The sequence below is a fragment of the Tachypleus tridentatus genome, chromosome 8 (genome assembly GCF_004210375.1).
Source record: "Tachypleus tridentatus isolate NWPU-2018 chromosome 8, ASM421037v1, whole genome shotgun sequence".
Classification (NCBI taxonomy): Eukaryota; Metazoa; Arthropoda; class Merostomata; order Xiphosura; family Limulidae; genus Tachypleus; species Tachypleus tridentatus.
The window spans coordinates 8748203-8774088 of record NC_134832.1 but is presented as its reverse complement, the minus strand read 5'-3'; the positions used below and the strand labels follow the sequence as shown (position 1 = coordinate 8774088).

At 34.8% G+C, this 25886-nt stretch overlaps 1 protein-coding gene and 1 long non-coding RNA gene across 6 annotated transcripts in view; one reads left to right on the top strand and one right to left on the bottom strand.

Moving 5' to 3' along the window:
• LOC143258494 (arrestin domain-containing protein 3-like) overlaps nt 1-22883 on the bottom strand; it is a 70932-nt gene extending 48049 nt beyond the window's left edge. Inside the window, exons 1-2 of one of the 4 annotated variants that reach the window (XM_076517547.1) lie at nt 21832-22883; nt 18999-19050 (exon numbers count right to left, since the gene is read on the bottom strand). Coding sequence is in view for 3 of the 4 variants with exons in the window: in XM_076517544.1 (XP_076373659.1) it covers nt 21832-21880 (49 nt within the window). In the remaining variant the exon portion in view is untranslated. Of the gene's footprint in view, nt 1-1903; nt 2449-18998; nt 19051-21831 lie in introns of those variants that run through there. The other 3 variants (XM_076517544.1, XM_076517546.1, XM_076517545.1) reach the window with 3 other exon arrangements.
• The window catches only part of LOC143258495 (uncharacterized), a 61440-nt gene that overhangs the window by 75 nt on the left and 35479 nt on the right, over nt 1-25886 (top strand). Inside the window, exon 2 of one of the 2 annotated variants that reach the window (XR_013032319.1) lies at nt 172-312. This is a non-coding gene — a long non-coding RNA (uncharacterized LOC143258495). Of the gene's footprint in view, nt 1-4; nt 313-25886 lie in introns of those variants that run through there. The other variant, XR_013032318.1, reaches the window with a different exon arrangement.

Sequence of the window (25886 nt, the reverse complement as noted above, 5' to 3'; positions counted from 1 at the left end):
AAAAACGTCATTATTTGATGGGAAAAAAAACAGACAAATTGGACCATCGACTGGTTTACTTTAGCCTACTGCGGAAGCGCCAATGAATTTTGTGATCATTTATGATTATATTGTTTATTTATTTATTATTTAATACTAAGTAACTTGTACATTTCATTCTGGGTCATACAGAGGAGCTTGGATTGCTGTCTGATATCGAAACGCTTCGTCTAAGCCTATGAGCAACGTAACCTTAGGCCTCGAAAGTGCAGGGTAAATTTTTAAGACTTTTATTTTGGGGGAAAAATAGCGTCTTCGACGGCAGGAAATACGGTAAGTACTATTGCATCACGATACTTAGTAGTTTATAGAATGTTCTAGACCTCTGTCAGGGGATAAATAAGCGTCAAACATTTAGTTCGATAGTTAGATGTAGACGAAGTGATTGTGAGTTTAGTCAAAGAGCGTATAGTGGCGGGTTTTAGCGCAAAATTAACAGAAATTGTATTGTAGTAACAGGGTAGAGAAAAAATAACTTATCTTGTAAAACTGTGTTCTAAAGTTCTGCCTGTGTGTACTTTGACGAGAAAAAACAAGTGAATTACTTAAAGCTCTAGATACAGCTGTAATAACTAACGAAAACTTGAATGTATGTTTGACTAGTTTTAAAATATTGTTTTAAAACAAGTGGACTTTGTGGTGTTTGTTTATTGTTCAAATTTATCGCTAACAACTCACAAACACCAACTGTAAAGAATCCGGCCCATACATAAAAGCTTTCAGTCTGTCTTTACGGTTATACACCAACGCGAGTACGAACTTGTTGTACAACAGATGAACACATTTGAAATTAGAGGACCAGATTCATTGAACCGATAATTTCCTAAACCAAAGTACACATTCACTGTCTTCAGACAGTCATAGAAAGGTAGCTGGCCAATAATAAAACTAAACAACCCAAGCACAGGTAAGCCTAAATAATTCGGGATGCTGATAGTACACGTACACTATAAAATATGGAAACCTACAACTTAAAGGAAAACATGTCCGTCATCTTACCGTACGTGCACTGAAACACGTCACCCAATTAGAAGGCAGTCGAAAAATAAACTTATTACTGTAACACTATATGCAGAATTTCGTATGGGCTAAATTTTGTATAGTATTTTGCAATCATTCTAGTATTAGCTGTTCAGATTCAAAATTAACCCCCTTCGTTCTAAACATAAGAATATATGCTTAGCCTCTGCAAGTCTTTCCTCTTTATTGAACACTAGCAAAACTGTCCGACTTCGTTCTGCTTATTAGGTTGATATATTCTAGACGACGAAGTCAGTGTGTGCGTTCTGAACCTATTTTAGTACAGAACAGTCAAAAATATTTTAAACGTTTTTATTTCCCACAAACATAAAGTGTCTTTAAGACTGCTCGATCCTTTAAGTTTCCACAATCTCCGAGTTATGATATGAATGAAATAAAAAAAATCATACACCACTTTGCAAAGTCGTAGTTATCTCATATAACAGTTAGTTTATGCATTTCTCCAAATAGTAAATCATTTCTCAAGCAAGGAGTCTTATGTAATACTGATGCACAAGTACTGCACCGTTTCTCAGGTTAAAAGACGAGTTTTTGAAAAGCACAAGTACTACCATAAACACACACACACGGAAGTACTTTTTCCCAATGTGTACAATCCTAAAACCATCACGTTATTTCTCGTTACGTAATTTAATACAGTAACACGAGCTGCAAGTTCGCGAAGTGATTTAGAATTTGTGCAGTGAGAGTTTGCTAGACAGTTCAACGAACTATAAAACAATAAAGTATACACAGATTCAGCTGCCTTTAAATATACATTATACTACCACTGTTATGATTTATAGTATAAAATCTTTGTAATGAGGAACTTGGTCACACTCACCGAGCTTATAGCGAGAGAGATCATTCTTTCCACCCATGTACTAGTGTCTTATACTCGAGTTGCTCTTACAAGACATTGTAAGAAGAAAAATGTTTCTCTTCCCAGACTCTTGCCATTTAAAATATTTACTGTATCGCCTATTGAACCATTCCATTCCAAAAAGGTTATAGTCTACTAAAATGGCGTGGGATAGAATCCCTTCCCACATCACGCACGACTCTTATAATGTATCAGCAATCCCAAATTGCTGAGCGAAACTTTGTGGCAAAGAAACACGAACCCTGAAACTTTTTATTCACAGTGCGGCATGTTAATCCATTCTCAACCTGAAAGCACTTATTACTACAACAGTGATATCTCGTTTAACTTCATTTAATTTGAAATTTAAACTGCACGTTTGATTAAACGTTCTTTTTTTCTGGAGTCTATAATGTATCGATAAAGAGTTTTGTTTATAAGAAAAGTTACCGGCGCCCACCTAATCGTTTTACTAAATAAGAGACTGGCTGAAGTAACAGCATTAGCAATTTTGTTGTTCACCTATTCCGTGCTCTAAACCTTCGTTAGTAAACTATTTTAAGAATGACAATTTCGTATATTCTTGTGCAAGCAGTTCTACAAAACGCCTACTGGTAACATCGCCATCTTTTAGCACCACGTGGCGATAGTGCCTCATTTGTCACAGACAAGGTGCACGAAGAAAGGCACTGCTTCTTTTCCAGTTATAGCATACATAGTACATTGTTTATCGCTTGCTTGTGCTGCCAGGGGCTGCATACAATTTTATCACACAACGATCCAATTCACTGTCAATGTTCTGTTTTTTATCTTTATAGATTACATCTTTTACCCTAAGTAATTTCTAAAGTTTGAAAATAAACAGAATACTAACCATTTACTAAATGTACTTAACCTAACCCAAAGGTTTCGTAACAATATGTAGGTGTTCCTTTCAACCTTTTTACCAATTCTAAAGCAAGTACAGTTGTTCATACTTGAAACTTTGTTTATACAACGATAGTACGACATAATGATTCTGACTGTATGTATAAATTAAAAATTAATCCTTCCTGATGACGAGAAACCCACTTGAAGTAAAAAATGTATTCTAAAAGACAGGTGGTATGGGAATTAACAAAGATGACCTAAGAAGGTCGAAACGTTGTTCTCAGTTTTATTTTAATAAAAGTTTTAATAATAATACAAGCCGTCTTTAGAATACAAAAATCCTTCCTATTAAGTATTCAGATATCTATACTAATACACATTAAAAACAATAAGTTCATACATATTGTAACAGTGTATGCTTATTAATGTTAATTACAATTTCACCCAATATCCTTTTATAATATGATAAAAGGTTGAAAGTCCACGTAAATAATATTTATTTTCTTTTTGTGTCCTATAAATTACTAAAATAAATACTATTTCTCTCCATATACAGTTATGACAGAAAGTGTTCGTACCCCTGCGTCCCGAGTGGTTTTTTGCTCATAACTTAAAAAGTATCACGAGTAGGCTAATAGAAGTACAATATATTATAAATATTATACTAACCTACATCTACATACATTTTTATGTAAATTAAACTGTTTGTAGACAAATAACCGATAATAGGAGGAGCAGAAAGTGTTCGTACAGTTCAGAACGTGTAAAAAACTGATATTCCCGTAAATGTTTTGTTTAACTTGGCGAATAAACTACATTATACCATTCCAGAACTAGACACTGAGCTCATAATTATTGGAATTTTGCCAGCAAAAAATGTACTTCCGGCAATTTAGCGCCGTCTCCGTCATTATCTGCTTGGTCATCATGGCGAACAGAAAACAACTGTCCAGTGATTTAAAAAAACCGAATTATTGTAAAATACAAGTCTCGTGTGTCTCCTTCCGGTATTGCTACACAACTTAATGTGCCGAAATCTACTATTCAAAGCATAAGTGTCAAGTTTAAGCTTACAGGATCAACTGCTAACTTCCCTCGTTCCGGACGCCCCACCAAAATTCCAGAGAGAACCAAGAGAAAGGTTCTCAGAGAAGTTAGTAGAAACCCTCGTTTAACGTGTAATGACATAGAGAAACTGGCAAGGGAAACTGGGGTTGAAGTAAGCACCTCTACAGTTACGAACATGTTACGCTCTTCTGGGTTCAAAACATGCCGTCCTTGTAGAACTCCATATTTAAAGCCTGTTTATTTAGAAGCACGATTGAGGTATGCAAGAAAGCATGTAGATAAACCCTTTACTAACTTTGGTCAGACGAGACTAAAATTGAGCTTTTCGGCCACAATGATGTTCCCAATATTTTCCGTAAGAAGGGTGAACGAAATTTTCCAAAGAACACCGCCCTTACAGTTAAACACGGAGGTGGCTCGATAATGCTATGGGGTTCCTTCAATTCTTCTAATGTAGGCAGCCTTCACCGCGTCAAAGGAATCACGAAAATAGAAAAGTACGTCGATATATTAGGCACTTACATCACGAATGATCCTCGGAACGTGCAGCTTGGGCGTCGTTGGATCTTCCAGCACGACAATGACCCTAAACACACATCGAAATATGTGCAATCCTGGTTGCAGAGGAACCATATAAGCGTTCTGGAGTGGCCATCGCAGTCACCCGATCTCAACCCAATTAAAGATGTTTGGCATCAGTTGAAGATCAGGGTTCATCAGCGTCATCCGAAAAACTTGGAAGAGTTCGAGGCGTTCTCTAAAGAAGAATGGAAGAAAATACCAGTCGAGTACTGTCAAACGATCATGGAGGGCTATGAGGAGAGATTGCGCCAAGTAATTCACCTGAAAGGCTACACAACTGACCATTAAAGCAGACGCACGAACACTTTTTTCCCCTCCTATTTTTGGTTATTTGTTTATAAACAGTTTATTTGTCGTTCAATTTACATTAAAAGTTATGTAGATATGTCTTAGTATAATATTTATAATATATCATACTTTCATTATCCTAATCGTGATACTTTTTAAGTTATAAGGAAAAAACTACTCACGACGCAGGGGTACGAACACTTTCTGTCATAACTGTAACTCTCCACAAGGAAGTGAATCAATAATACAAAAAATTTTGACATACAGCATGGCTACGTTAATAGGGTCATGATAATTTATTATTATTTTTTACTTTATCACAGGATTTCATTTAACTGCATGCTGTATTTTCACTAATGGTTTGTTCTATTTCTTGTTAATGAAAACATTTTCAGAGACCTTAATAAAAAACATTTACATAATATTTTAAACGGAGAGCTTCAATTAAATTTTTAAAAAGTATTCTCTTACCAGACCAATAATTAAATAATACCAAATATTAGAAATATTAATGGTTGAGATTCCAACATCTTCAATTTTTTTCAAATCAAAAGTAGCTCTACATAACAAATATTCCATTCAATTAACACAACACTTAGGACAATAATTCATGTACTTTTAAGTTTACTTTTGCATCACTATCACAATTAAGGAACTATTTTGCGATTCTTCTTCTTTATTGAGTATTAGCTAAAATACCTGGCTTCGTTACGTTTATTAGGTTGTTATATTCTAGATGACTACGTCAGTGTGTGTGTATTATGAAACTATTTTAGCAAAGAACAGTAAAATATATTTTAAGCACTTTTATTTACCAGAAACATAAAAACTTCTTTTCTATGTGGTTTTTCTATTAATTTGACTTATTAAAAACATGCGCGAACGCATTTGGATAAGTAATATAATGTCGAAGTGTACACCCACAAGGTCAACTCGCCAACTGGTAATGTACGGAACCATTTTTTCTATGTGGTTTTCATTTGCTTTCCTCATTAAAAAGATGCGCACGTGAATGCGAGCAAGTACGTGAATGGAATAAGTAACAATACCAACTACACACCCTCAAAGTCCACTTAGTGTCTTGTAATATAAGGAACCACTTATTTTCTATGTGTTTTTTACTAGCTTGCCTCACTAAAAAGATGCGCATACACGCGCGCATGAATAATACACAGGTGCACATCCCAAGGATCCAGCATTTATGGGGGCAAAATTTCAGGTTTCTATGTTCTTTCCTTCTTGGAACTATAATGATCACACATACAGACACGTCCCTTTATTATTGCAGATTATCAAAACATCTCCCTAAGTGATGGACAGACAGGTAAAAATAAATATGATAGAGCACATGACAGGTTCAACTAAAAAATAAAAAACTTTCAAAAATGTTAGAATTTCTATTTTTGTGCTACAACAGTCAACATCCTCATATACATCATTAACTGTATGCGAGATGAAGACATTTCAGAAGTTTATTTTGGGCCATTGTGTGTTTACGTTATCAATTTTCATATAAACAATAGCTGTCATGGTGTAAACTAGAATTAAGCAATTTAATTGTAATTATTATCAGTTTCATTTAAGCCATATACTATTCACATTTTCATGCTAAGGATCAGTAATATAAAATTATTTATTCTGTATCTAACACCAATTTATTATGTTTATTTGAATGAATTTCACTATCATTCACAAAAACTGGCAAACGAGCAATGTCAAAAAATTAACATTTTCCTACACTGAAATTTGATAGGTGCTTACTTCCATCTCTTTCGACCTTGATTTACTCTATAAGTAGTGCTAAAAAAACAATTTCGCTAATAGCATGCCACTATCATACTCCTTTAGTTTGACGCCATTTCAGAACATATGCTTATCATGTGATTACCCACCACTAACCATACAAGGACACTTCTATTATTCTAGCACAATCCTTACTGTTGAGATTTGGCGGTTACAAACTAAAACGGTTGCATATTAATGGGGAAGAATAGGAAGTTTGTTTGTTTTTTGAATTTCGCAGAAAGCTACTCGAGGGCTATCTGTGATAGCCGTCCCTAATTTAGCAGTGTAAGACTAGAGGGAAGGTAGTTAGTCATCACCACCTACCGCCAACTCTTGGGCTACTCCTTTACCAACGAATAGTGGAATTGACCGTCACATTATAACGCCCCCACGGCTGAAAGTGCGAGCATGTTTGGCGCGACGGGGATGCGAACCCGCGACCCTCAGATTACGAGTCGCACGCCTTAACACGCTTGGCCATGCCGGGCCTAGAACAGGAAGTGAGAGAGAGGAGGAAAGTACCTTTAGGAAATACATTTTCAATGTAAAAAAAAAAAAAAGTTAACTCTCGAAATAATACTACCTCCTATCACTCAAAACTAGAATTCCACACTGAAAAAGTGAAAGGGCTGGTGAAGGCGCGACACTATTCAAGTAAGCGGATATCATCTGCCTGTAAAGAATTGGTGTGCCAGAAGAAGAAAGTAAGGCGTACCTGTGGGGTATAGCAGTACTTCTGTAAGATTTGTTTGTTTGTTTGTTTTGAATTTCGCACAAAGCTACTCGAGGGCTATCTGTGCTAGCCGTCCCTAATTTAGCAGTGTAAGACTAGAGGGAAGGCAGCTAATAATCATTACCCACCGCCAACTCTTGGGCTACTCTTTTACCAACAAATAGTGGGATTGACCGTAACATTATAACGCCCCCACGACTGAAAGGGCGAACATGTTTGGCACGACGGGGATGCGAACCCGCGATCCTCAGATTACGAGTCGCACGCCTGAACACGCTTGGCCGTGCCGAGCCCACTTCTGGAAGAGATATACTCCTCACTCAGAAACGAAACAGTAATATATACGACATAAGGAGCACTTTACCTCGGAGCAGTAGGTATAACTATGACGTGAATCAATTTAGAATGACAAGATGTCTATAATGCATTTGATAACAGGCTCAAAGAATTATGTGCCAAGGGAAGAGTCCTTGAGGACACTGGGGCAAGTCCGTTGATTTCATATCAAGAATACCGGTAGCAACAATGGAAATGTCACAAATAAACATTAAGACAAAATTTTGTCTGACAATTTGAAATAATTTAGCTAGGTCTGAAGGACTATAAATTGAGTATGAATGGGCCAAGTGCAGTCCGCTAGGGTAAAATGAGATCCGTCCAGGCAGAAAACATCCAGTAGAAGCATCTTGCATAATATGTGCAGATTACCTAGATGAAACCTAAGGTTGGTTGGTTTGGTGTTTTATGGCACAAAGCAACTAGGCTATCTGTGCCAAACACCCGGTAAAAAAGTTAAAATTAAGGTAAAATTATTAAAATTCATAAAAGGAAATTGAGGTAAAACAAAGTTTAACTTTTAAATTAAAAACATAAATAGCATTAAATCATATTTTTATATCTAGTCTACAGTGGTAAGAGAAAACCTACAGCAATACAAATTGTAAAGGGCTTTCTGTAGCAGAATTGTAATTATCATAGCTCGCCAGGATGACTGACGGGTAAGTTAAAAAATCAGCGTTAGTCAAATGAAGTTGTCCTTTCCAGCCCTGGTTTCGAGTTATTCGATGTCATGGCCATTTTCATAAAGTAAAGTAATAGAAGTTTTAAAAAGGCTTGTTAGTAAAAATTTAATTATTATAACTCGCCAGGATAACTAACGGATAAGTACAAACAGCAGCGTTAGACACTTGAAGTTGGCCTTTCCAGTCCTGGTTTTGAGTTATTTGACGTTATGACCATTTTCTAATTTCAAATCAAATTAGATGTACTTTGATTCTTAAAAAAGAAATCACATTTAAAAAAGTCTAAAGTATAAATTAAACAACTTAAACAGCATAAAAATATCAATAACCTTTAAAAAACGAAAAACATTTCCAAGGTCGACAGTGTCACCATCACCAATAACGTTACGGATAAACCTTGGGGCAAAACATGTTTAAAATGGTGCCGTCGTTGAGAGTCGTAAGGACGGCAAGACAATAAAATGTAACTCATTGTAACCTCATTGTTACACAGACAACACGTTGGTGCGTCAATCTCACATAAAATAAAACGATTAGTTAAAAACTGTGACCAATGCGTAGTCTAATTAAAACAACTTCCTCTTTCCGATCCCTACTGAAGGAAGACGGCCAAAGTCCAATAGAGGAAAAGCTTGTTTTCACATTGCTCACTCAAAGTCAACTGCCAATTGGCATGGAGCCGAGCCTTGAATACAGGACCATAGTCGATGTGTGGAACAGGTACAGCAGTGATAGTGTGAGACAAAGACTGATTTAGCTACGGTGTCAGCGAGCTCGTTCACGTGAATACCAACGTGGCCTGGTATCCAGAAAAACTGGGTAGAGGTAGATGTTAAAGAGAAATGGGCCAGTCGGTTTTGAATATCAACAAGAACAGGGTGTGAACCAACGTGAAGTGATTCCAGGGCCAGTGGAAAACTAAGCAAGTCAGTATAAATAGTGCAATTTGAGTACTGCTTAGCTACTATGTGATCCAGGGCAAGAGAAATAGCGTACAGTTCAACAGTGAACAGAGAAACTGTAGAGGGGATTCTGTATGCAACAACCGAACCACAACAAACCATGGCAGAGCCACCTCATTTCGAACCATCCATATAAACAGGAATGGAAGGATGGTTTGAAAAATGTTCAGCAAATAACACAATATTTCGAATCTGGAGTGTCTCTTTTTCTCATATGACTTAAAGACAGGTCACATGTGGGGACTGTAATAAGCCATGGTGGGAAGGGCTGACCTGAGCCTGAATACGAAAGCCAAAAGGAGCAATGACAGATCGCTTGTTCTGAAAAAGCATGATCCACCGAAGATGGAAAGCACAACCCCACGTGGGATGCTTTGGTAAGGAATGAAGTTTTGAAACATATATTAAAAAGAGTTGGAAATGGCAGTAGTGCAAAGAAGGTTCATGAGACTCTACATATAAGCTCTGGACTGAGGAAGAGCAGAAAGCCCCAGTGCAGAGTCAAACTCCCTGATGATGACGGGGTCCAGCATCTTCAAGACCAAGGTCCTGGCAGAGTCACAGACCAGTGATACATAGTCTAGTTTCGATCAAGTAAGAGCACAATATATCTTTAGCATAAAATATCGATACGCTCCCTAAGTGGTTGAAGAGAGGACACAGAAGATGTTCAATGCTCTTGTACATTTGACCCATAGCTGCTTGATGTGTGGTATAAAGGTCAGCTTACAGTCAAAGATAAACCCCAGGAACTTTGTCTCAGGGACCACAGGCAGCACAACTTCACCGATACAGAGTTGGTGGCAAAAGTGCATGCAAATAGTTTGAGAGAGAGAGAAGTTAAAGCCATTTACTGTAGTCCACATTATAGTAAGATGATTACTGCCTCGTAGATTATTGTCAACCCTCCTTGAAAAATGGGAGAATAGTTAAGGGGAGCAAAACTGAGAGATCAATAGCAGTACAGGACTGACTAGATACATGAAAATAACTAGAATAACCAGTATTGAAAAGAAAAAGGTTGTGATCAGAGAGCATACGCTCTACAGAGCGACCCCTCCCATCAATATCAACACTTCCCCAGACGGGATGATGTCCATTATAGTACCCCAAGATTAAAAAGGGAGACAGCAACTGTTCAATGAGAGAATCATTGGCTGATTGATCACAGGTCTCTCCAGGCGACAGGTAAAGAGAATAAACATTGATGTTACAACCCAAGGAAACACGGATGGCTACGACCTCCAAGGGTTGGCACATGCTGATCAACCAACAGTGCCACCCCTCCTTGCTCTCGACCATCACACAGTCTGTCATTTCTGTACAAAGCAAACCACCGAAAGGTGACTGTATTGGCAGGTTTCAGAAATGTTTCCTGTAAAGAAAGACATACAGGATTGTAGGAAGCAATCAATGTTTTGGTGTCATCCAGATTAGAACGTAAACCTCGACAGTTCCATTGTATCAAGGTAGCCATTTTTATTCATGCGTAGGTGAATTGGGTGAACAACCCTTCTGTTTATGACCACGTCTTTTTTCTTTACTGTCTTTATTTCAAGGAGGTCTACCAACCTCCATAGATCCTGCCCTGGGTCGATTGGGAAAGAATTCTAGCTACTGAGGACGTGAACGAATGATCGTTTTGCATCTTGTGGTAGGAGAAGAAGATGTATCTGAGGAAATGTCTGTACATGGAACTAAAGGAAGTGGATCTTTGAATTTGCTGGAATGTATGTTAAGGGCAGAGATTGGTATTGAAGTTGTTTCATCAACTTTTTTAACCATGGAGGTCCAAAGACTTTTCATGTGGTTTGAGAACGATTCTTTTGGAGGCACAGAGAGATCCATCTGCATTCCCACTGTAGTAGTGAAACAAAGTGCAGCAGCATACATCCAAGATGAAGTGGTGGACAGCAACTTTTGAGCCTCAGGGTAAGTAATGTTTTGAATCGCTTTTAAACACTGCACCTCTCTTTCTTCCAACCATTTAGGGAAAGAACAAAAGTAGGATGGGTGAGAGCCATTGCAATTGACGCAATGAGGGTCTGTTTCACACTCATAGGCATCGTGGTCCTAGTTATCGCAACAAGCACACGTCAAGGAACCATGACATGATGTCTTTGAGTGACCAAATCATTGACACTGGAAACATCTGAGAGGGTTTGGAATGTATGGTCTTACCTTGCAATTAAGATAACTTGCCTTGATGGTGGCAGGTGGTGATGTAAATGTTAGAATGAGAACATTGGTCAGCATCGTAAATCAACTGTGAGTGGATATACACCTCAATACAGAAACTTCTTGGGTGAAGAAACCACTGAGAATCTCTGACCCAGGGATGTTCTTCAAATCCCTCTCAACAATAACACCTCATGACAAATTCAAAGTAGCATGGGGAGTAACTTCAATTGGTATATATCCAATCTCTTTTGAATGCAAGAGAGTTCAGTGTGTTGAGATGTGGATTTTTCCACGAATATGTCACCAGATCGAAGCTTCTTTACTGACTCTGGAGATCCAGCAAATCCATCTAGTCCCTTCTGAATGAAAAAGGGAGACATTTGCTGTAAAGATTTGTCTGAAAGAGAATGAAGTATAAGAAAATGAGGTACAACAGGTGTTACTCGACAATGCCAAATAAGGACACTGCAGCAATGCCAGGGTTTCATGAGCACTATACCTAAACACCAGCATCTGGTACAATGTCCACAACACCTGTTGAGAACATCCAACACTGGTACTAGGTCTAGTTGTAATAATACCATTAATCACAATATAAATATGTCATACTGTATCAATGAAGAATAACCAATAACAAAAAATATTGTTCAATACAGTCAAACACAGCTTGGATAATAAAACTTAAATTGTTATGTGTTAGTCAAAAAGTCCAGTTAATCAAGGAGTTTGTTTATGCTTTCAACTGAAGATATATGCAAAATTGCCAAGCATATGAATTAGTCAAATACAGAAAAAGATCAATGCATGCTGTACAAACATACAATTTCCAGAAAAGCAGGTCTGACTGCAATTAGGTATATACTTACAAAATTATTTCATTAAGCCTTTTCCTGTTTAGAGTGCATTACTTTTATACATCAGCTAGGTGTTTAAACATAGCTTCAGTTCAAATGGAATACAATGTAAAATATCATAATTTCTGAAAAAAGAAAAAGTTTCGCTTTTCTATCAAATCCACACAGCAAGCAAATATGGCCATCTATGCACTTTCAATACAAGGAAAATTTCCAAAATATCATTATGTAAATACTTAGCACAATTTTCTCATCAACTGTTTAAATTTAAAACACTTTTCCTCAATGTAATTTTAACAGTGTTTTATGTTAGAATATCTTGGTAGTTCTAATTTTAACTCACAGGTAGATTACTTTATTACAAAATACTGTATGGCAAGCAAGAACTTACAAAACTTTAAAATTCTTAATTTACTTCTGTTAGAAAAACACAGGTGATGTGTTTATATATTATCTTGCAGTTTATCACATATTCACACAATTTTGTAGATGTTAACAATAACTTCATGACTAGAAAAAAACAATTTTATGAAAGAGAGCCAATTTAACATAAGAACAATACTGAAGGCTCAACAGATTACTATAATGAAGATTAACAAGAGTACGAAGGCCAATGTCTTTTGCTTTGTATTCTTCACACTACCACCTACTATTATGCCTAATTTCCATTTATCAGAAAAAATACTGAAATACTATGAGGGATATTAGCTTTCATTCTATAAATGTATTATCATAAACTGCAAGTGTATGAAGAATCTACTGCAGTACCATCAAAATATTCAGAAAATACATAGGTTCAAGAAGTTTTGGTAGAAATGAAATAAAAACCCTATAACCTGAGCAATTTCAAAATGGGGACCTTTCTTCTTCAGGAATAAATGTTCCTTAAAACTATGATAATGTTTTATTAAAAAGAGCTTTCTGCATATAAATTCCTCAATAATTAATATTATGAAGAAAATGGAAGCCCAGGTCACAAAGCCTGCATGAAATGCCTTAAAATAGATTATTTGACATCATACTATAATGAAACTCTTGCTTATATGATACTGAAAAAAACCTTTTAATTATACGATGTGCAACTCCCAACTTCACAAAATTTTTTATCTTGTATGCATGTAGATTTGCAACAGGGATACAACTTTCCCATTTCACCTCCATTTCCCATCACAATAAGTTCTCCATTCAAAAATGGCAGATCCAATGTCATGAACATGCCACACGTGGACAAATGCACTGGCACCATATATATATATATATGATAGTACTGTCTGTTGAATGTCCATGTAAATACTTCACTGGGTGCAGATGCATCTTCATCAAAATTGGTATGGAGGTTCATCAGGTCCATGGGGAAATACAAATTTTCAACTTTGCATTTTGTTTTGTTTTTTTAGTGTTTTTATGGAGTTCTTTACCACTACTTCACCCCTGCTGATGGATCTTCACCAAACTTGGCATGAAGGTTTATTGGGTCCATGCAAATGTATGGATTCACATTTTATGTTTTGTTATTTTTATGGGCATTTTGGTTTAATTATATTTAAAGGAAGAACTTTTCATGTCTTAAGATAACCTTTTACCAATCATGAATTTACATAACTTCAGTTCATGTTACAGGTACCCAGCTAGTAATTCATAATATATGAAAGTAAACTTACTACTTTTATACGAGTACTAATGATATACATGTGCAAATCTAGCATAAACCACCATGTTCAGTGATTAGTGGTAATATATTAGTTTTAAGATTTTTTGCTCTCACTTTCTCCACATACACACAAACTTAAAGAAAAGATACACTACTGGAATACAGAGAAAGGTTATTTTGCTATTACTATTATAATGCAACACTGGATGAATTAACTGAAAGTGCATGGGATCAGTACATTGGACTTACCTCATGCTGGAAAAAGACTGAAACTTTGTAGAATGAACAGCAACTGCCTGTTGTGGAGACACAAGTGTGAGGGTGACATTTTGAAAGTCTTTCGCCTTTCACCTTGGACCTGAAGACAAAAGGCAGAAGACTTTCAAAATGTTGTCCTCTACACTTGTGTCTCCACAACAGGTAGTTGCTGTCCATTCTACAAAGTTTCATCATGAATACTCTGCCTAAACAATCTACCAAAGAATGGAAAAGGACTGTTGACAATAACTCCAAATTTACTATTTATATTTACATGAAACATAATAACCTTTCAGTTAAATGCACAAGTCTGAGCATAATATTCCAAATGAGGTCTAACCAACACATCATGGAGTAATCCAATGAATTCTTTCAATTTATTTACAAGTACAATATAATATCCTGTTTGCCTTGTTACTAACTAATGTACATTGTCTAGGATTTAAACACTTAATAGCTTTACCTAAATCCTTTTTCTCACTGAGTTTGCCTCAAGATTTTCCTGAAAGACTATTAGGATAATCTGCAAGTATATCCTTACTTTTAAAAATGATTAAAAGCTGTTTGTCAGTTGTTTAGTTCAGCTCAATAAATAGTCCAGATTTCTAATCTAACTACAGCATTTTGAGAACAATCAAAAATTAAATGATTATTATTCCATTATCAACACTGTTAATTAATTGAAATGAAATACAGCAAAGAACTTCTAGTTACATCTTTTGCAACATTATTATGCAATTGACTTCACTCCATTAATAGCAACCTTCTACCACCCAAATAACTTTCAATCTATCTAAATATCCTATCCTTTGACCCAGAAGATGTACTGCCAGTTCAGTATTCTTTTTGTAATGCACCTTATTGAAAGGCTTCTGAAGTTAATATTTTCCTTACCTGAAAATATATTTCATTTTGATACTTATCTCTCCACACTTCAGATAGCTAATCCCTTGCACCATTGTCAAAATGTTTTTTGCATGTATCCCAAGCCTATGAACAGACAAAACCCTGCATATTTTTAAGCGTAATGCAGCAATCTATGATGCAATCAATGTCCTACCATATCTTTCTGACAACAGGAGGATGACACATCCTCCATTCACAGTACTTTCCTAAAGCTCATTCTTAATGAGGCAAAAGACACACTGGAGTGGGAAGGAAAAATGGGTAGTTCTATACAGAGGTTTCTATCTGAAATAGGTTTTCAAGTAAGGAAAATAGTAACTTCAGAAACACTTTTCACTTTTCTACAGAACACATAACTATAATCACACACTGAAAAGACAGTGAGGAATCACTGCAGATAAAAGCTGCTCATGGTCAATCAGTATATCTTAGAGATGTTAACAAACCACACACAATGGAAATCAGTCAAATTGTTTAGTGTATGAGAAATAACCAAAGTGTTATACTTACAAAAATATGCAAATACAAGGATGAATCATTACAATCTGCACTCTAAGGATAACACATAATGCATTCAAAGATCCAATACCTTCAGTGAATATACAAGCGTGTGTGTTTTGTATTTTGATGAGTCTTTTTAGCCAAACTATACAACTTAGAATGACACAAGTAATTAGGCAAAATGTAGTACCACAGTAAAAAAATGAAAGAGGGCTATCCAAGTATTTTTAAACAATAAATTTAGTGGTCCTACTAGTTTGAATTTAGTTTCTACACAGGAAATAAAAATGAATAATATTTAATTGCTACTTCATAGCTGCATTATAAATCTTAACATTCTTGATATTACAATAAAGGATTAAAAGAAGAAATTCTCACTAGTAAATTGTTTAGTAGGTTAAATATGAATAAAATGCATGAAAAAATATTTAGCACATACTGAAGTTAAAAAATTGTTTTTAATATTAATCTTCCCTAATTACTAGACAATGAACCACTGGAATTTCAAGTTACATTTCTACAAGAAGAAACTAAAAAATGTTTAACATGTATAATAACTAAAATCTGAATTAACTGTTATTAATGAACAGCAAAAAACAAACTAAAAAACAAAAACATCACTGCCTCTAAAATTAGATCCTTAGAAAAACTACAAACTAAACTGCTATTTCTAGCATTAGTCTCCTAAAATCATTTAAACTAAATAAAAGCCTCTAAAATTAATCTTCACATGCATTCCACTTATAATGTTTTAAATGCAATTGAATTATTAATAGATGCAGATACAGGGAGTGTTCTATTTCTTCTAGAAAATGTCCAGACTTTAAAAATAATTTCAATTCATTTACAAACACATGAACTTGTAACTCTGAGTATAAATCCACCATTTTCTATAGGTCATTCATTTATATACATAAGAAGTCTTAAAAATCACATCATTGCAGTTTTGTCAAAGTGTGAGGAATATAAATTTTGCTTGCAGACTAAACTCAGTACAAGTTCCTGAAAACCATCTGTAAACCCTACTCATACAACTGATATATGGAAAATGCCAATCTTTCTCTGCAAATTCTTTATTAAGATTTCCCTGGCTAACCCACTTGGGCTGATTGGACTCTTGTTCTCTGCCACTACTTTATTTTCTTTTAATTTAATGTGGGAAAAAAAAAACGTTTGTAAGCCTCACCTGTACTATTGGTTCCTATTTGCAAGCTAGACCATCGTAGCATGGAAGTTCATAAAAGACCAAAAAAGTTCTCAATGGTACACAGAAACATTATTATGTCCACATTTTTTAGCAGAATTTGAAAACATTGGAGATGTATGTATAATACCAACTCAACTAAACTATTCAAAGGCATATCATGAACAGTAATGCAAACATAACATCTGTTCTGAAGATTTTCATCCTCTGTGGGAAGCAAAATATGGTACTAAGAGAAAGAGTTGGGTGATTAATGCAACTTAATAATCAATTAATCAATGGGTTAATTAATAAATTATATTTAATTAAATAATTATTCCCTTCAAAGATTTTGATATTTTGAAAGAATCAAAAATATGAATAATCAGAAACATTAGTTTTGATTAATTTCCATTTTTGTGAAGCATGGCACCAACTGAGTAAACTGAACAACCTAGAATTAATCAATTAAATTCATAAGGAATCATAATGAGAATATTTATATTACTTGGATAAGTAGAATAAACCAGAAGAGTAATAATGAAATACTTATTCTTATTCTTATTAATCAATTATTCTATCTAAACACAATAGAATGTAACTGATTCTCAATTAATCAACTTAATGCCTAGTTCTACAAACAGAACACTGGAATGATTCAACAGCTATGAAAGCTAGAAGTCATGAAATCATCCAGGCTCTCTTCAACTTAAGAAATCATAACAGAGTCATCATCCTGGCATTCTTAAAGGATATTTTGAGTAATCTTTGTTATTGGCAATATATAGGTCAAATACCATTGAGAATGAGATAAGAGTATATATAAATCCCACACTACAGAGCAGAGGAGATGAAGGAAAACAGTTTGCCACATAAGGTGTAGAGGGTCAGTATTACTGTTGGTCATCTGATCTGTCAAAAATGACAGGCTAATAAGGAAAGAATTCATGAAATTCCTGCTGTGTTATCTTTAAACCACAGGCCAAACAGTGACTAAATTTATTGTGGCTGAAGTGCAAGGCTTGATATTGGTCATGAACAACTGCTAACATCATAAGAGAAGCAAAGAAAAATAAGTTTTAACACATTAACCACAACACTTCTACCAAATTTCATGAACAACAACTGTTATGATGCAAACCAAATTAAGTAAGTGAATTGCTATCAATATCAATTTTATTTAAATAATTTACAAATCACACTCACATGGTATGAATTAATAACAACAGTATTCATTTTATTTCCAGTTCTTAACAATGAGTATTTACTTATTTATTTATTGTTACTATTATTATTTGTTAGATATATACACCCATTTCAACTTAAGTTCAATACAAGTGTTAAATTTAGTTAGGATTAGAAACCATTTACCACAGGTTTGTTTACATAACTATGTGTGAATCATATGTTGTGTAGTTCAACTTTTGTGAATTGGCACTTATTGCATTATTAAATTATGTTACTAAAATCTTCTAGATTTTTCTTAATGTTTTGATTAAGTATTTTGCATCAAATTATCTCAGTTTGTATAACATTCTAGGTTGTAGATAAGCTATAAATATGTATACAAAATGTAGTTTAAATTTGTTAGACAGTTACTTAAATAGATCTAGACTGTGTGACTGCATGTTTAGCTATAAAGAGCATATAGTAATTATTTCTAAAGTGAAATTCTCACAAATCATACTGCAATAACAGAGTACGAAAAGAAATAATTTGTCTCGTAAAACGTGTCCTAAAGTAGCTGAACCAGCTTGTGTAGACTTTAATGAAATGAGACAATTATTTAAAACTTTGAATACAACTGCAGTAATTAAGTGCATAAAAACATTTGTATATATGTAGTTGGCTTGCTTTAATGTTATTTTAAAACAATTGGACTGTGTGCTATTTGTTTAATCTTGAAAATTATCACCAAACTACAAACACCTACTATGAAGAATCCATCTCATCCAGACATAAAAACCCAAAATTATTATCATTTTTTGTTTGTTTGCTTCAATTAACTTTACTCTCATTCACAATATCTGGAAAATATCAGCAAGTTAGTCTTCTAGTTCCTGAAATGGAAGTAAACAACCACACTGGCAATGGAATAATTACATGTTAAGATGATGCTGGGTACACCTATCATCATTATTACATAATATCCTAAATTACCATGCATGAAATACTTTTCTGAGAAATATAACTTTAGTGCCATAATTCCATGCCAAATACTAATGTCACAAACTTTGATAGAGATCAGCCTCTTCTTCAATCTCTCACTGGAACACTAGGATCTGCTAGAGAATAAAATCAAGAAATAATTATCTGGAACTAAATACAAAAGCTAGATGATATGTACCAAACCCAATAATTCCTGCAACTTGAGGCTCCTTATAAAACTGATACAACCAAGCATTCAGGTACTTAAACAAATAACTAAGAATAGGGCCAATAAATTAATTACTGATTCAAGAACAACAGCTAATGTATTCCTTCATGTTTATGCAGAGTCTACATTATTCATCTCCTTTGTTATGTTCAGAAAGCAAAAGTGAAAAGGACATCAGCAGCAGAAAAAAACTGTTTTATAAGGCTGCCACAATAACAAGTGCTACTGATAGGCTCGCTTTCTCAAATACAGCCATCCTACTGATCATCCTGGCAGTTCTATCAATCACAACCTGTTACTCTGAAGAAAGTGTATCAACTCTTGAATTGCTAAAAACAGAAATGCACAACACAATGAGACAAGAGTGCCTCAGTGGGCTAGCCCTACTTTGTTTGCACTACAGCCTGCAAATTAACCATGATGAGGTCCTAGATGTTTTTCAGACAGAATCCTCACTGTAAGAAATAAGTGAATGTTGATTTGTTTTAAACAGACTATTAAGATACTCTGGTGAACATCATTTTCAACTAAAGGCACCTTAAATATTTACTAACATTTACTAACAAAAGATAGGGTGTACTTGCAAACTTTTAGAAATATCAGTCTTACCTATTGGAATATTTAAGTCCATTTTATTTACTTCAAGCATATTCAATTCACTTCAATAAATCATAAATATAAAAATTGCTTCTTTTTCATTTTGCCTCTAAAATACACTTGAATGAACCACTTTGAACCTACTTTAGAAGATACTCTTCTGTAGGTTGCAAGTGCTTATAGTATGTGCAAGCTAATGTTTCATACATTTTCACTTAGGTAATTTGGAAAACAGTAAGAAATGTTCCTAGGTCTGCCCCTTATGGCAGATAACAAAGTGGTCTGATCTTTAGACTTCATAAAACACTTCTGATGTCTAAAAGCTGATGTAGAATATGATAGAAATAAACACACTACTAAGTTTAAAATATCTTCAAATACCAAAACAATTTTAGTAATAATCTATTCAGAATCAGAGGTTTTACTCAGACTTGGTGTCACTGCTACACACAAGTAGGAATAATAAACATAAAAGAAAGTTCTTATACCGAACTTTTGTACATAAAATTCCTAAAATGATATAATTTGCAAAATAATTAACAAACGTTCATGTTAAAACATAACTTTTGTGAATGATTACTGACCAATATCCATTAGAATCTTAATAAGTACTTAAAATGATTGAACAAATTTCTAAAATGAAAAGACTATAAACGATATATGAATTTACGTTACCCATGTATTCAAGTTCTTGTAAAACATTTAACATTAATTACAATGCAAAAATCACATCTAAGTTTCACATCTTGAAATCTAATGTTTGTCAACTGAACATGCAGAATGATTCCTGTTCTTTCAGGTAAGAAAGAAAATTAACTAACTCTTTTCTCTAGTAGTTGTTAAACCTTACCTATCCAAATGCATTATTTAATTATACAGCCAGAATAAAACAGTTATTCAAAAGTACCATTTTTAAAATAAAATTGCATTATTAAGATCCTTATGGTAAAATGCTCTTACCACATCAAACATCAAGTTACAGGATGTTTGAAAGATGTCTTCTTTTTCTTTTAACTAAAAAGATCTTCATTTGCTATATATAATAACTTATTTTTAAACAGGATTACTTTTTTCTTACATACATTGACACTGATATAGAGCATCTGTAGTTGTATTATTAAAGTGTAAGTATATCCTGTACAATTTCAATTTCTTGTCTAGTTATCCTAGTAAAAGAACGGTGCACAAAGCTATACCACATATTCCAAGAAGTTATTAGTTAGAGTTTCAGTCAACTGGAACAACATATTGGCAATAATACGCATTCAAGAGTAGCAACTTTAACAACGTTCAAGGGAATATTGAATAGTTTTATTAATGTTAATTCATAGATTGTGACCTCACATGCAAAGTAACTAACGTTGTATTGCAAACCTTTTCTTAAATACATTAATAAAGCTATCATTCAATCATAAAAAGGTTCAATCAAGTTAATAATTCATATTTCAGAACAACATACTGCAATGTTATGAATTATGTAGTGGTACATTCTCTAAAACAATCTAATTTTTCAAACATCACAAAGCATATTATTAATAATTTTACTAATGAATACTAATAAACATGCAAGAATCTGGACATCAGAAACACTACTAATGACCGAGTGAAAAAATGAAAATAAAATAAATGATCCATTCTTGATTCTAATATTTGCATAAAAATGTACAAAAATATTTAGTTTGACCTGTACAGTAAAATTTAAAATGAAGCTACTTGAAACGTAGTACTAACGCTAATGATAATATATTTCGTTTGTTAACCTTGATGCTAGAACTTATAATACTAACATTATCAGTAATACTGGAGCAACAGCCCAAACCTAGTAAAACCACTAGTCTAGTAGCAGCAGGAGTAGCTACAGCCTACAATTAGCGAGTTAATGAGTTCATTACCCAGTTAAAAATAGGTTATATTAAAATCACACCAGATTTAAATTAAAATATAAACACCATAAAGAAAATATAAAGAAACTGGTGATAAAGGCTAAGTTCACGATAATATACTACATTTTCTCAACCCAAGCCAGCCGTTTTTACGTATATATTTCTCTACAACTGAATTTTCTCGTCATCACTGAATATACTACACTCACCTCCACCAAACAAAACTTGTTTCATGAAGAAATACTCTAATCTCAGCATTGTAATACTCAGTGTATGCTCCAAGTCGATTACCAGTACTTCTCGATTCTGTCCAGTGAACCTTAGCTACACCTCGCATGAACACGCAAAGTAACTTCATCTTCATATCACCCCGCAACTCAACAACACATTTTCCGCTAACTTGCTATCCGGGATAGAAGACAGTTTTGTTACCGTCAAAAACATTCTCAAAAGCCTTCAACTTCCCCATCTTCTTTGTTAATAGTAATATTTAACGTCATCCGTTTGAAACAACACACCAATTTGTTTTCATTTCCCAATAACAAAATAGTAATCCAGGCCTAAAATGTAGTACCAGTACAAATATGAAACTACCTTTGCCTAACTGAATCACAAGATTAAAGAAGAAAGTATTACCAAGCAAACCCAAAATTACCGGAAATCTTGTAGTATCCAATCTATAACAATTACCGTATTCGACTGTCGCTGATTGCTTGAATAGGATATTGTGCACACGCGTTTGATGTATCTTTATAAAGGGAGTTCGGTTTCGGCATTACCTTATATCCCCTTTCACGGAATCTATTCAACAATGGTCCCACTCGTTTTTCTGTCATTCATGGAATTTGTAGACGCAAGATGAGTCGTGAAACGACAGTTGTTATGGCGGTGCATTTAATAAGGAAAGATTCCTTAAACCATAGGATTTACTCGTTTGAACAACATCTCATCACCTTAAAGTGTTGTTTGTCTACCAGCGTTCCACATGCGACAGCATGAGCTTCGATAGCCTAGTTGCTGTAGTTTTATATTTCAGAGGTTCTAATTGTTGACCGTATATAATCTCTTTCACGTTGAGGACAGTTAACTCTAAGAAATAGGCCTGGCATGGCCAAGCGCGTAAGGCGTGCGACTCGTAATCCGAGGGTCGCGGGTTCGCGCCCGCGTCGCGCTAAACATGCTCGCCCTCCCAGCCGTGGGGGTGTATAATGTGACGGTCAATCCAACTATTCGTTGGTAAAAGAGTAGCCCAAGAGTTGGCGGTGGGTGGTGATGACAAGCTGCCTTCCCTCTAGTCTTACACTACTAAATTAGGGACGGCTAGCACAGATAGCCCTCGAGTAGCTTTGTGCGAAATTCCAAAACAAACAAACAAACAAACAAACTCTAAGAAAAAGATGATAAATTATTAGATGGGGTTTGTAAATATCTCAGATCAACCTTTTAATAATATTTTATTGTAACTTTTATTACTCTTTTAAGCTGATCGTGTATCTGCCTAATACAGTCGATGATCAGCGGCCAAGGTAGTACGTTATAAATTAATGACAGCACTCTCGGTGTCATTTTCCGGCTGTATTTCCTTAGAACACGTTTGTGTATACTCATCAACGGTTTGGTTAGTTTTGAATTTCGCTTTAAGCTGAACAAGAGCTTTTTCTGCTATAGCTATCCCTAATTTAGCAGTGTAAGACTAGAGGGAAGGCAGCTAATCATCACCGCCCATCACCAGTTTGGGCTAGTTTTTATCAACCAACAGTGGGATTGGTTATGACATTTTAAGACTCCCACGGCTAAAGGGGCGAACATATCTGGCGAGGTGGGAATTTGAACCCACGCCCACCAGACTAAGAGTCAAGTGTCTTAACCACCTGGTTATGTCAAGACTTCAACAAATATCCAATCTTCAGATCCAATAACCATTGTTTTGATTTTCGTTATTGTGTTTTGATAGCATGTTGCACACCTGGAAAGCTCTGTGAATTAAACTATAAACTATTTTGTAGAATTTCCAATATGTAAAAATAAACCAGTAAAAGTATTTTTTATAGTAACAGTTAACTTAAAAACATTTACATCTTAATCTGATTATCTTAAAAAGAGTTGAAAAGTAAAGAATTGCTTGGGAGAGGGCTTGGCATGGTCAAGCGCGTAAGGCGTACGACTTGTAATCCGAGGGTGCGGGTTCGCGCCCGCGTCGCGCTAAACATGCTCGCCTTCCCAGCCGTGGGGGCGTATAATGTAACGGTCAATCCCACTTTTCGTTGGTAAAAGAGTAGCCCAAGAGTTGGCGGTGGGTGGTGATGACTAGCTGCCTTCCCTCTAGTCTTACACTGCTAAATTAGGGACGGCTAGCACAGATAGCCCTCGAGTAGCTTTGTGCGAAATTCCAAAAAAACAAAAAAAATGCTTGGGAGAGGATGTTTGTTTTTGAATTTCGCGCATAGCTACTCGAGGTCTATCTGCGCAGGGAGAGGATGAACGACCACTCTAATATTCTAAAAAGTATAAAACATACATTGTATACTGTCATTTAATTATTTTTTTTTTCAAATAAACGCTTGAGTTTTATGTAAATTAGTTAAGTAATTTGTGTTTGTTGAAATTAAGCACAAAGCTACACAATGGGCTATCTATGCCCTGCCCACCACGAGTATCGAAATCAGGTTTCTAGCGGTGTGAGTTCGCAGACATACCGCTGTGCCATTTGGGGGCGAGTAAGTTGTGTAAAATAAAAAAATCCATATTTTTTTGTGAGGAGGTAGAGACATCCACACTGTAGTACTGGCTATGTTCTATTCTAATTCATTCTCTTTTCTGCAGCGAATTTTATACATTATTGTTGTTATTTGAGATAATCCAACAATATCACAGGACTGCTCTTTAAACATTATCAAAGTATCATCAACATACATTTTATAAATCAGAAATTTGTATTCGTCTGGCCAGTACTGTAATCATGTCTTTTAATTTTTACACAGGAACAAGTTATCTAAACTGGAGCTAACCTTTGACCCTAAGACAACACTATCAAACTGATGATAAAAATTTATTTAGAAAAAAAAGAATCTTTACTGTTTTGCAGCAAACACAATTAACTTGTGAACTATGCACTTATACAAACCATTAATCTTCGATGCATTTTTATAAACAAGGTCAGTTGTCGATTTTACTACTTCATTACGTGAAATATTTGTATATAAAGATACTGTATAAAAATCAGCACAAAACATACGTTTTGAAATTTTAAGCCTTTAACAAATGATGCAAATTCTAAACGTTTCTTAACTATATAATTCAAAGCCTTTCTTTTACCTTTAAAAGATATTATGGGGTTTAGGTTATCCACAGTCTAAATTAAGCGTTACGACATATAATGGTTATTCAAGTATGAGAACAATTTAAGTCTATTGACAATTTTAAGAAATGCTGTGATTTCCTGAGAAGTATTTTAATGAGTGTAAAAAAAAAATTTTCTGCTGGATACTGAAAATTTAAAGGGTAGTTAGACAACTTATGAAGTACATTTTCTGGATCATCTAAGAAGGTAGTACAGCTTCCCAGTTTCGTTTGAAGTTGTTTAATTTCTTTTGCATTTCATTTCATCCTACAGTTTTAACTAACTTTTTGTTTACACTTTCTTCAATTAGCCTAATTAAATTTAAATAAGAGAATTTAAGTACCAGTAAGTTGGATTTTCATAAAGGTGTGGTATGGGCAGATTGACAATAAAGCGGTGAGATCTTTTTAATAACAAATATAACAACGTAATAAATGTGACTGAAGAATACCAACTACCTGTTATTAATTTATTTGTATTCAGTATTTCTGAAACCCAGACAATAGCTCCTAGACAATAGGTTGCTTTTAATTTCGTGTCATCACTGCACATGTAATTTATGAACAATAATTTTCAGTGTTCGGCTTTAGTTAGCCCTTGCTACTTGTAATCTTATTTTACCAATCTGTTAATTAACAAACTAAGATAGAGGTGCTTTATAACCAATTCTAATACAGGTTAGTATTTCTAATAAGACCCAGAACCAATGCCAAAACTTAATGCAGAAAATTTTAGCTTAATCGACAATAGTAGGTAGTGTATCACTCTAGACGCAGGTGCTGATTAGCTATCTCAGTCAGTAGTGGTAGGGGTAGGAATGGTGATGTCACAATGCCACCAAGTCAAACAAAAAAGATGTTTTACTAGATGGTAGGTGGTATTATAGTGTTACTTACCAGAGAGCACGTTGCTAGGGGATGTGTG